This window comes from Taudactylus pleione, unplaced genomic scaffold (assembly GCF_031769625.1).
Source record: "Taudactylus pleione unplaced genomic scaffold, aTauple2 ptg000336l, whole genome shotgun sequence".
Classification (NCBI taxonomy): Eukaryota; Metazoa; Chordata; class Amphibia; order Anura; family Myobatrachidae; genus Taudactylus; species Taudactylus pleione.
Genome location: NW_028284737.1, coordinates 1,475,759 through 1,488,793, shown reverse-complemented (window position 1 = coordinate 1,488,793; position 13,035 = coordinate 1,475,759). Strand labels below are relative to the sequence as shown.

Here is a 13,035-nt window from a genome sequence, read left to right as displayed (position 1 = left end):
AAGAAATGCATATGTGGAAGTTTTTCACATTTGCAAATGTTCATCTTTAAATGTTATGGGTCATCGAGGAAGGTATAAAAAGAAGCAGTTTGTTTTACAAATATTCTAAATGTAATGAAAAATGTACTTTTACAAAACCACATGTAAATGAATGTGAAGCAATATGCAGCCAAAATAATTATTTTGGTAATACCAAAATACCGGTAATGGTAAAAAAATCTTAAACATATGTACGTAGCATTGAGCATAAAATGCTACATGTGAAGTTTATTTTTTTTTGTGCTTGGGATGCTTTTATGGTGTTGGGGAAGGCAATCTAGCATTACATCACAATTGCAAGTGATCTTATAAAGCTGTGGTACTGGAGTGTCCAGGAAGAAATCTTGCAGCAAAATAGGTTTAAAAACAATTAAAAATGTAGGCCCCTTTCACCATGGGACTTGATATATTTGTATAAACTACACATACAACATGTAAGTCAGTGTCACTGAAAATTAATGATGCCCCAACCTATAAAAAAGGTAAACACCACCAACATTTTGTCTTGGCTTACTCACACCAAATCTTTAGCACAGATGCGCTGTCTTTCCAGTTGCAATCACAGCATATTTAATGGCAATTGTTTTTGTTTGTTTGTTTTTAAATGAATCAGTGCACTGTACCTTCATAACAACAATAGAACTTTTTGGAAACAGAGGGGCCGATTCAGACCCAGATGCTAAGCCGCGATCGCTCGCATCCAAAAGGGGCCTGGTATGCAAACTCCGCAATAGCACTGTCTGGCGTAAGGACGCCCTCTATGTATTAGAGAGCGACGGCAGAGTGAGCGCACGCCGGTATAAAGACGCCCATTTTTCTTTCTTAGCACACATCATCTTCATAAAGTGTATGATTAATCAGTAACATCGAGAGCTATCAGAGCTGCACGCAGCGCTTGAGGTGGACCCTACCCCGCCGCAAGCACTGCGATCACTGGAGGCCGAAATACAACCAAGTTAGGTGTACAATGACGCCTCCATGCTAATTATGGTCGCCTATTAAATGCCGTTTTGATGCCCAGACACGCCTGCATTCGCACCACTACTCCCCTGTTTACAAGCACCTTCCCGTTACCACCCACAAACGGCACGATCTATCACTCAAAGTACCACTCAGTCTGTGTACAATGAGCGAACGATTCTCGATCGCAATGACTGGCCTGTGCACGCGCACTGCAACTCATACGCAGACGGGCGACAATCTCCCATAGCGAGTGTTTGTGGCTTAGCGTCCGGGTTTGAATCGGCCCCAGAGTTACATATCTGGTTCTCTAATAACTAAGTGAGGAATCATGGACAGGATTCCCAAACCCATTTAACTTGTTTTTCATATATAATGCCCGTAATATAAAAAATATATTTACACAATTATATAGCACAGAGAAAGCCTTACCAGCCCCTCAAAAATCATGATTACTATTAAATAAAAAAGTTATTCTTAGTGATCCCAAACTGATTATTAACCAGTTATATACACTAAACCATTAATAATTCTATTATTTTTAGACTAGTCACTGTCAACTGGACAAATACTTTTGTAAATGGGGCCAGTGACTATATTTCAAGCTTCTTACTGTATAATTGCCAATAAAACGTTTTGTGTAGAACAACATTTGGATATATAGAAAAGTTCACCTTAGCAGGCTTTCAGATGCACATGATGGTAATAAACAGCTTATTGTGCACCTCTACAATCACCACAAATACCATGAAACAATGTTCCATGTTCTAATAAAGTCATATTTATGGTGTTTCAAAATTATTTGGGTGGGAGTTAAATGGGGTTTGGTTGGGACAGCACAGCTAAGTCAGGACAAAAAATATGTAAATTCAGTACGTATACAGAACGTATATAAAAAGAATACAGATCCTTGGGAGGGTCCAAGTCAGATAAATCATTAAACAAAGAAAACAGGAAGCTCATATGTTACTATCACATAACTCTTCTATTTCTGCACAGACAGGTGGGAGACCCCCATTTTCATTCAGTCGTTTAGCTCTGTAGGTCTCATAATGAATGTTGTGTGTTACTTCTTTAAGATCCTGTAGGTGAGTCCTAAAAAGAAGAAAGTTATTTTATGTGTGAATGTTATATTTAGCAACAATTATATATTTTGTGATTTGCCAAAATATATTGTACCTTAGACCAGTGGTTCTCAAACTCGGTCCTCAGGACCCCACACAGTTCACGTTTTGCATGTCACTCAGCAAGTGCATAGGTGTAATCATTATTCACTGACACATTTTAAAAGGTCCACAGGTGGAGCTAATTATTTCTCTTGATTCAGTGTGGAGACATCGAAAACATGCACTGTTTGGGGTCCTGAGGACCGAGTTTGAGAACCTGTGCTCTAGACAATACTTGAATATTCTCTATAGAATCAAGAATGCTTACAGAAAATAGTGAATTATATTTCTAATGCATCACAATATGCCATAATCTGATAGAAATAGTGGCAAGTGTGAGGAATGGATGATTACTTTTAAATATTGTGGGGTGAAATTTAGTGGTTGAACAATTGTCAGTTGTAGGCAAAATTATTATTACTATACTTTATTTATATAGCACCATAATATATTACACCAGTGGTTCCCAAACTATGTGCTGTGGCACCCTGGGCTGCCTCTGGACACTCTCAGGGGTGCCTCAGGTTGGTGGTCCAGCACCAAATCAAACTACTTATGGTCAATGTAAGAGGCAAAATCATAAAATATGAGGACAAACAGAAGGGCAACCCTGTCCACCACCACATAACTGAACCATAGGATGACAGGAAAGCACAATTTGCTTAATAATTTTTTTCTGGATTTCTGAATAACAAATTTTTGGCTTACGGCTGCCTTGAAAATAATATTTATACTCTAGTGCACCGTGATTTAAGAAAGTTTGGGAACCACTGTATTACACAATACTTAATGAGGAATGCTTCATTGTTAATATCAGTCCCTGCCAGTGGCGATTACAGTCTCTTCCACATAGTTGTGTAAGAAGCCAATTAACCTACCAGTATGTTTTTCAGCTGTGGGAAGAAACCAGACCTGTCTGCATTGTGTGGAAGAGGAGGGCATGGCTGTTCCAGGCAAAATAATAAGATGAAGTATAGCCATATTTTCAGTTTGATGCCCAACAAGATTCAGCCACTGCCACAGTTTTCAATAAGAGCAGGGGCAATGGGCTCACTGAGACATAAAATGGAGTATTAGTCAGCTGAAAGTGGCGAATGAACCCAGTAAAAAAATGCTGCTCGTAAGGGAATGAAATTGCCCTAATACTACCATTCTTGGGGGGGACTTTAAGAGGTATTTTTGCAGAGCTGTAATTACTTTATATTTCCAATGTTGTACCTATGTACAGTATGTTAATTATTCCTGCATCAATATTTGAGATAGCCTTGGTAGAAATAAGGTAATAGTGATTAAAGGGCCTGATGCTGTGTAGGACACAGCAGTGTCCGTGGTTGCATCTTTTTTGCTAATACTAGTATAAGCCATTCCCTGATCTAGATCTGTGCAAGAACTGGGTCGCTCACTGTGCTTGTTAGACACAGCCGGCTTTCATTCACCGCAGCGAGCGGGACACTTTTGCCAGCGGAAATCTTTCCCTCAGCCTGTCTCTCCGGGATACTACAGAGACCGCAAACAGCCGGCTTTCACTCACCGCAGTGAGCGGGACACCTTTGCCAGCAGGAATCTTCTCCCTGAGTCTGTCTCTCCAGGACACTTTGGAGATTGACACACTTGCTAGCTATTTACGGGCAATAGCCTGTTTCCACACGGCTCCAGAGTGGCAATCCGGACACTGCCCTCTGCTCACATCGGCATGTGATTGAGAAAATGAAAATATATATGCAACTACTAACCAGATAAGTGACTATTCCTAACAATTCTGGTGAATATTTGGGTATTGAATACTTTGTTCCCATTATCAGCTACTGCTGATTTGCAACATAATAATGGGATAAAACTTAAGGAATCAGTTGTTATTAATTGACTATTTTTCAACAAACTCAATTTATTTTTTAGACTACTTGCAATTGCATTTTTATTTTATTTTTTATAGTGATCGATCATTTATTACTAAAACATTTTTTTCTTTCTAATTTGTATGTTCATCATCATATTTATTTTTATTTTTTTCCATTCTCAATTGTATTTTCATACATCTGGATTTTGAGACATTGTTATCTATGTGAATTGTATTATCATTTATTAATTGTTGGATATTGCCTATTATCCCATGCTCATTATTATTATTATTTTTTCATTTATATATTTATATTTATTTCAATGTTATATTAAATATTATTAATTCATCCTCAATTTCTATCTGCGCTCCCTATTTCATATCTACCTTTCTTTCTAGGGGTAGCCATCCCCTTGGTGAGCTGTATTTAGTTATTGATTCACCACAGCGCCCTTTATCTTTGTTATTTAACATAGACAGTTTAGCACACATTTAACTAAATATAGCTAAAACTTGACATGTAGGGATTCCAGCACATTGCATTTTAAAATGCATTATATTTGAACAAGCAAAAAAGAAACTCTGGTCGTGTGTAACAGAAGCCTGTTTGGTTTGATATAAACATTAGAGATGAGCAGGTTCGGTTCCCTGAGAACCGAACCCACCCGAATTACGGGATCCGAGGCAGATACGAGTAGCTCGGGTTTTCCCGCCTGACTCGGATCTGAAAATGAGGCAAAACGTCATCATCCCGCTGTCAGATTCTCACGGGTTTTGGATTCTATAAAGGTCCCGTGATTCGCCACCATTTTTCATTCCGACTGTGGAGAGTGAAGAGGGAGGGAGCTGGGAGATGTGCTGTGCTGTTGTGTTTGGGTCTGGCTACTGTTGTCCATAAGGGCTGGCTGGCTGTTGTCTTCTATAGAGGGGTTGGCTGTTGTCTATAGAGGGGCTGGCTGGCTGTTGTCGTGTCCATAGGAGCTAGCTGGCTGTCGTTGTCCTGTCCATAGGGGCTGTCATTGTCCTGTCCATAGGGGCTGGCTGTTGTACTTGTCCTGTCCATAGGGGCTGGCTGCCGGTAGTTCTGTGTTGTCCAGGGGGTGCACTGTCCTTCAGGGGTGCTCTTCACCCACCCCCAGTTTGAAAAAAAAAAAAAAATTAGACACACTTGTCATCAGTGCAGGGCTGCTATGCTGCTGTCTGTTAAGGGGCTGCTGCCTCTTTTCAGGGGTTCATCCCAGTGGCTGTCACTGTCATTGGTGTAGCTGTGCAGGGGTGCTGTGCTCCTGTCTGTCGAGGGGCTGCTGGCCAAAAATAAAAAAAAACTGTTTTGTATGTGTGCGTGTCATGGTGTCAGCCACACCTGGCTGTCACTGTCATCAGTGTAGCTGTGCAGGGGTGCTGTGCTCCTGTCTGTCGAGGGGCTGCTGAACAAAATAAAAAAAATAAAACCAACAATTTTTTTGGTGTGTGGTTGTGTGCATAGTGAGTATGGAGGACAGTCACATGACCAGAGAGCAGGATCCACATACCAGTCTTGTAGCTGCCGGCAGCAGTCATGATGACGATACAAGGCCGTCAACGTCATCTATGATAGCCGATGTACCAGGGCTTAAGTCAGGCCAAAAAGTTAGGGTAAAAAAATAAACTTTTACCCTGTTAAAGCAAAAATAATTTAAAGCTAAGTCCGCTTTAGAGAAACAAAAAATTGGCAATATGCCATTCACTACACGAAGTGGCAAGGAAAAGGATAATTATTATTTATGACTGGTGATTATTTATGACTGGTGGTTCTAGTGATTATTTAAGACCCTCTGCTTGCAGGAGAGGTACAAAAAAAATGTAAATTGTTAAGATGAGTAAGACACCAGAATCAACTGTGTGCTCAGAAAAATCAGAAATCCCAGAGGAGAGTCCAAGTGTGTCCGCGGTTGCCATATGTGAGCCTGACCTTTCTAATACTGTACTTGAAGAGGATCCACCATTTGTGTGCCTTCTGACGTAGAAATCGAGGATGCTTCTGTGGAATTGCAGGAGGAGGATGAGGAGGATATTTATGTAGTTGGCGATAACAACAAGGATGAGGATGTTGATGGCAAGGATGTTTGTGTAAAAGCTGTAAATCAGGCAACAATTGTTGCCCATCATGGGAAAAATCCCATTGTTGGCATGCCTGGGCAAAGGACCAAAACATCCACTTCTCATGTATGGAATTATTTCCACCAAAATCCGGACAACCTTTGCAACACCATTTGTAACCATTGCAAAGTAACAGTGAGTAGAGGTAAGGACCATAACCATCTTGGAACATCCTCCCTGTTACGTCACTTGCAGCGCATTCATCAAATTGGAAAGGGTACAGAAACTTTGGGGACAAAAAAACAATCAGTTAAGTATCAACAAGCTGCTCCCTTCTATCTGGATCCAAGCGCCTGCAATATCCACCACCAACACCTGCATCATCATCGACATCCTCATTCATGATCAGAAGTAGTCCTGCATCCAATATCATAAGGACTGACTCCTCTCCTATTCATTGTTCCTCAGCTGGATCCTTGAGTGCTACGTCTGTTGCTGCTGCTGTTGCTATAAGTGGATCTTCATCCCAGGACCAGGTAGAAGGCTACTTTTAGTAGTTCAGGAAGTTCAACAAAACAATTGACTATCACACAGTCCCTTGCATTGGCGAACAAGTATGACAGCAAACACCCAGCTGCACAGCAGATTACTGATGCCTTAACAGCTATGCTGGTATTAGATGTGAGTCCAGTGTCCGCCATTAATGCAGTGGGTTTTACCCAGTTAATGGAGGTCCTGTGTCCCCACTACAATGTGCCTTCTAGAGTCCACTTCTCTAGAATAGCAATCCCAATCTGTACAAGGGCATTTAAAAATATATCTTATTAATGTCCTCCAAATTGCCCACTGTCCACTTAACCACAGATATGTGGACAAGTGAGACAGGGCAAACTAAAGATTACATGACTGACAGCCCACTGGGTAGGTGTATTGCCTCCAACTGTGCAAACAGCAGCAGCATCTAACAAATGCCAGCTCATTCAGAGGCAGGCTACTCTGTGCATCATCTGTTTCACTAAGAAGCATACCATGGAGAACTTCTTAGAGAAACTCAGGGAAATCTTTGCAAAATGGCTTACCCCACTTGGCATCTCCTTGGGATTTGTGATTTCTGACAATGCCAGCAATACTGTGCGAATTCAATCACATCCCATGTTTTGCTCACACAATTAATCTGGCGGTGCAACATTTTTTTAAAAAATGACAGGAGCGTGCAGTAGATGCTCTTGGTGGCACAAAAGATTTCGGGACATTTTCGACATTCAGCAACTGCGTCGAAGATTGCAGCACCAGCAAGAACTGTTGAATTTGCCCTGCCATCAGCTAAAGCAAGAGGTAGTAACTAGGTAGAATTCTACCCTCTATATGCTTCAGTGGATGGAGGATCAGAAAAAGGCCATCCAAGGCTACACTATGGCCTATGACATAGGGAGAGGAGCGGGAATGCACCTTGGTCAATTGCAGTGGAGAATATTTCCGTGTTGTGCAAGGTTCTCAAGTCTTTGAACTTGCCACATCTGAAGTTAGTTCAGACACTGCCAGCTTGAGTCAGGCCATTCCCGTAATCAGACTTTTGCAAAAGAAGCTGGAGAAACTGAAGGAGGAGCTGTAATGGAGTGATTCCCATAAGTATGTGGGAATTGTAGATCAAGCCCTTCATTCGCTTCTACAGGATCCAAGGGTCGTCAATATCTTGAAATCAGATCACTATATTTTGGCGACCATACTTGGCCTTAGGTTTAAGTCATACCTTGTGTCTTTCTGTCCAACGGACATAAATCTGAAAAGATGCAAAGAGCTGGTGGTGAAAAAATTGTCAGCTCAAGCGGAATGTGACACGGCAGCATCTCCTCCTTCAGTTTCTACAGCTGCCAGGAAAAAACTAAATTTTCCTAAGAGACCCACTGCTGGTGTTGATGCAGATCACTCAGCAAAATCTAATAACATCTGTTTGGGACTGAAAGAACTGCCTACAATGAGTGACATGTCTACCGTGATTTTGTCTGATACGATCACCATTCAGAGAATGGTGGATGACTATTTTTAGGGATAGCATCCAAATAGGCATGTCAGACAGTCCGTTTCACTACTGGCAGGAAAAAGAGGGAATTTGGAGTCCCTTACACAAACTGGCTTTGCTGTACTTAAGTTGCCCACCCTCCAGTGCGTGCTCTGAAACAGTTTTCAGCGCAGCCGGGAACCTTGTCAGTGATCGTCGTAGGAGTTACTTCCCCAAAATGTGGAAAAGATGATGTTCATCAAAATGAATTACAAATTCCATAAAGAAGACCTTTACCAGCACTTTCTCTGTAATGGTGGATTCCAGCAGGGACAAATTCATATTGTGTGAAGAAGAGGAGGGTGCACACACTGATGAGGATGACAATGACGATGATGACATCTAATGTATTGTAAAGCCAGTTTGTGTATGGGATCATTGCCACCAATGTCCACTGTGCATTGTCAGCTTGTTTTATGGGGGGGTCCAAATAAACCAATCATTTCAACCGCAAGTGGCAGTCCCTGTCGCTGAAGTGATTGGTTTGTTAAACTGTGATGTCCTGTTTCATATACAACATAAGAGTGGGCTGGAGGGCCCAAGGACAATTCCATCTTGCACCTTTTTCCTTTCCATTATGTGCTGGTTGGGGCATTGCTGCCTGACATTTTTAATGTTATGGTTTACAAATGTCCAGAAATTGGAATGGCCACAGACAGCATCTCCTGCATGCCCCTTTCATTTTTTTTTAAAGAAAATTCTGAACCAATTGCTGCTTGTTGTGTCAACCCAACGGTGCAAGTCGCATAACAGTGACATTCAGCCAAGGGTTCTCAGCCCTTAAGGCTGCTACACGGCCCAAAGGCCGCATCCTGCTTCACGGCCAAAGGGCCTCCTGTCATCACTCCTCACCAGCCCTCAAGGCTGTAATGGCCGCAACTTGCAAAGAGTTCCAGGCCTCAAGGCTGTTGCAGGACTGGTTCCTTCCTAATCATAGCTCTGTATTCCACTACTACTCATCCCGGAGGCTGCATCAACAGTTAACTATCAACTATCAATTCTTCAGTCAATGGCTGCACCACCAATTATCAATTCTTCAGCCAAGGGCTGCACCACCAATTATCAATTCTTCAGCCAGCCAAGGGCTGCACCACCAATTATCAATTCTTCAGCAAGCCAGGGGCTGCACCACCAATTATCAATTCTTCAGCCAGGGGCTGCACCAATTATCAATTCACCAGCCAGGGGCTGCACCAATTATCAATTCATCAGCCAGGGGCTGCACCATTTATTAATTTAGCCAGGGGCTGCACCAATTATAAATTCTTCAGCCAGTGGCTGCACTAATTATTAATTCTTCAGCCAAGGGCTGCACCAATTATCAATTCTTCAGCCAGCCAGGGGCTGCACCAATTATCAATTCAGCCAGGGGCTGCACCAATTATCAATTCTTCAGCCAGTGGCTGCACCACCAATTATTAATTCTTCAGTCAGGGGCTGCACCACCAATTATCAATACTTCAGCCAGCAAGGGGCTGCACCACCAATTATCAATTCTTCAGCCAGGGGCTGCACCAATTATCAATTATTCAGCCAGGGGCTGCACCAATTATCAATTCAGCCAGAGGCTGCGCCAATTATGTATTCTTCAGCCAGTGGCTGCACCAATTATTAATTCTTCAGCAAGGGGCTGCACCAATGACCAATTCTTCAATCCTCAATGGGTACCCCAACCATCATCTTTGCACAGTCCTCAACTCTATTATCACTTAGTTTTGACCCAGCTAGCTGGATGCAACCTTTTGGCCCTTAACTAGATGAAAAAAATCAATATTGTGAGCTGTAACATGGTCAAAATTGACTGGAAATGAGTGGAAATAAATGTTATTGAGGTTAATAATACTGTAGGAACAAAAAAGGCCAATTTTATGTGATTTTAGCTGTTTTTATGATTTTTTAAAGAAAAAATCCAGATCCAAAACCAAAACCGAAAAACAAAACACGGAGGTGAGGTTTTGGCAAAACCCATCCAGATCCAAAACCAGGGGAGATCCAGATCCAAAACACGGGGGTTAGTGCACATCTCTAATAAACATACCCTTAGATAGCTGACACAGGGAATGTACACATCATATTGGAAAAGGCAAAATAGAGTTTAGAGGAGAAAATTAAAATACCTGTAGATAACTCACCTGATTACAAAGTCTCGAAGGAGAGAGAACTCACAGTGTGTCAAGTTTTCAACTGTAATATAAAAAAAAAAATAGTTTCACTAATGGCATCATAAAGTAAATAGACCTCATGTAATTTGTATACCCCATGTGGCACAGTCAATGCCACTGATCGGAAGTGACCGCTTTTTGCACTCCCCTAGCATTCAGGGTTAACCCTGTCACACATCAGTAAGCTGCTTATGGTCAGGTTGCCATTAATGGTTGGCTGTAATTCCAATTGATTATTTGTATTGTTTGTATTTTTTCTGCTGCTCCAAGTACAGATGTCTACACATAGATCTATCCTCCGTGCACTACAAGTCACTTTACATATAATGAATGAGCGCAGTGCGACTTGGTAGCACTGAGCAACTTTTCATGTTACTTTTTCCCTTAAAATGTGTCTTAAAGGCAGGGGCGTCTTAAGAGAGGAGGGGGCTCGCGAGCACTCCCTGTGTGGGGCCCCCTCCTCTGTCCTCAGTGGCCGGCAGCCGTCTGACGTGGCTGGCCACCCACTGGAGCATTAGTAGACTCCGGGCACTACAGTGTGCCCGAAGTCTACTGTGCATGCGCAGAGCGCCAGAATAATGGTAGTGGCTCCAGCCCTGATGAAACCTGCACAGTAACAAGCGGGTGAAATGCGTTGGCCACAACCCCACCCTCACCCGATACATGGACTCCCAAGACAACCACATCCACTGCACATGCTACCCATTTCCAGCTGAGGCAGCGCTGCAGTGCACCGGAGGATGAGCCAGAGACCGGGAGGTTCTACACTAGCGCAGCGGCACAGACGTGAACTCTGCAGCAGGTCGACCACTATACTTCATCATGAGGTACGAGGTGCGCGCACTCTCCCCCGACACTTTGCCACCCACACACACCAAGACAGATTAATAGCCGCAACCTGTTACCTACTTGGATATAAAATCAACCCCAATTACTACCATTCTGGACCATTATTTTGGACACTGAACTGGTCATTACATCCTGGCAATTATCGAAGCCAAATTCTGGAACATCAATTGTTTCATTATTTTATTGTTTATTGTATGTTTTATATTATATTGTACTGTACCATATCATATTTGTTATACTTGCTGACTAGTTCTATTTGCAATACCTATTTTTATCTACCACACCTATCTAGCATTGCATATATAAGAACTTTTATACATATTGTTAGAATTTTATCTTCACGTGTATACTCATTAAATATTTAATTACTGAATACTACTGCTTACTAAGTACATTCATTATATGCTGCGCTTTCACAATAGACACACCTCTTACCCTGCATAACACTCTAGTGCCCGGAGTCTAATGCACATGCGAAGAACACCAGAAAAATGGCTGCGGCGGACATTTTCCGGTGTTCTGAGCAGTGCTGACACCCAACGCGGGACCATGGACAGGTAAGTTTAAAATTATATGGGTGCAGGGTGTGCAATGTGGGGGCCCCCCTGGACCCGGGGGCTCGTGTGCCCCGCACACACTGCACCCATTATAGTTACGCCCCTACTTTTAGGATGTACAAGCAGCTTATGCTTATTAAAATTATATGTGGCATGCCTATATTCTGTGTGTGACTGCAACACTGTAACGCAGCATTTCGCATGCAGAAACAGCAGCAGTTGCACACAGAATATAGGCACGCAGCATGTCATTTTAATCAGCAATTTCTGCTTGTGCATCCTATTAGCATTGCTTTGCGAGTAAGATGCATTTTAAGGGAACAATTCACACAAATAGACGCTCGGCACTACTGAGTTGCGCCATGGCATGGCGCAAATAGAAGGGCTGTTTAATACGCAAGGAGGCTAGATGTATGTAAACACATCTGTACATTGCAGTGCCTACTATCATTGCTCTGTATTGTTAATATCCATTTGAGACAGGTTAAGGTATATACTTAATGCATACTTATAGCCATGGTGCCAATGGAGCAATGGTTTTGACACTGGGTCAGTTAGTTTGTTGAAACCTGTGTATGGCAGTCATGAGGCTGCAGTGGATAGCACATTATGATGGAGGTAGGTAGTGTAGGCTGTGTGGATGGGCTGTCTCTTTTGATTATGTCCTGGAGTGCAAAGGAAACTACAAGCAAGTAGAGATGAGCGGTTCGAATTCTTCAGAAGCCGAACCGCTCCGAACAGGTGGAATCTGAGTCCACCTGAACGCAAGTTCGGGTGTTCCGCCTGACTCGGATTCCACCTAGAGGCCGAACGTCACCCTGCCGGCGTCAGATTTTCGCGAGACTCGGGTTCGACCTCTATAAAAGTTGCTGCACCCGGAACTCGGTGCCATTTCGCAGAGACAGTGAGGCAGAGCAGTAGGAGAACTTAGGACCTCATTCAGAGGCGGTCGCACAGAGCGATTGGTCGTAGCTAGCGAGGTTTTTTTCAACTATGCATGCGTGTACATGGCAGTGCGCGTGCGCAAGCCTGTCTTTCTGACCGCAATCCTCTTGCTCGTTAGTCACTACGATATCGTAGCTGAGATTGACATTTTGTGCTGTTTGCGGGTGGTTACAGGGGAAGGTGCTTGTGAACGGGGGTGTGGTGGTGCGGATGCAGGCGTGGTTGACCTTAAAAAGGGCGTTTTAAGTGCATGCATATATTACTGAGCGAGTCATCACACACGTCATCTCGTTGCAATAACGATGCTACTGCTCGTAGTGCTAAAGGTAGCCCAGGGTCTACCTTTAGCTTTGCGAGTGCAGGCGATGGTTTCTGCCTCAGC

General features: G+C 42.8%; 1 protein-coding gene across 2 annotated transcripts in view; it reads right to left on the bottom strand.

Moving 5' to 3' along the window:
• Positions 1–207: 207 nt before the first annotated feature.
• The window catches only part of SEPTIN3 (septin 3), a 496,581-nt gene continuing 483,753 nt past the window's right edge, over positions 208–13,035 (bottom strand). For both annotated transcript variants that reach the window (XM_088443868.1, XM_088443870.1), the window contains exons 9-10: positions 10,273–10,324; positions 208–2,094 (exon numbers count right to left, since the gene is read on the bottom strand). In XM_088443868.1, coding sequence (XP_088299994.1) covers positions 1,959–2,094; positions 10,273–10,324 — 188 coding nt within the window. In that variant the 3' untranslated portion in view covers positions 208–1,958. The remainder of the gene's footprint in view (positions 2,095–10,272; positions 10,325–13,035) is intronic.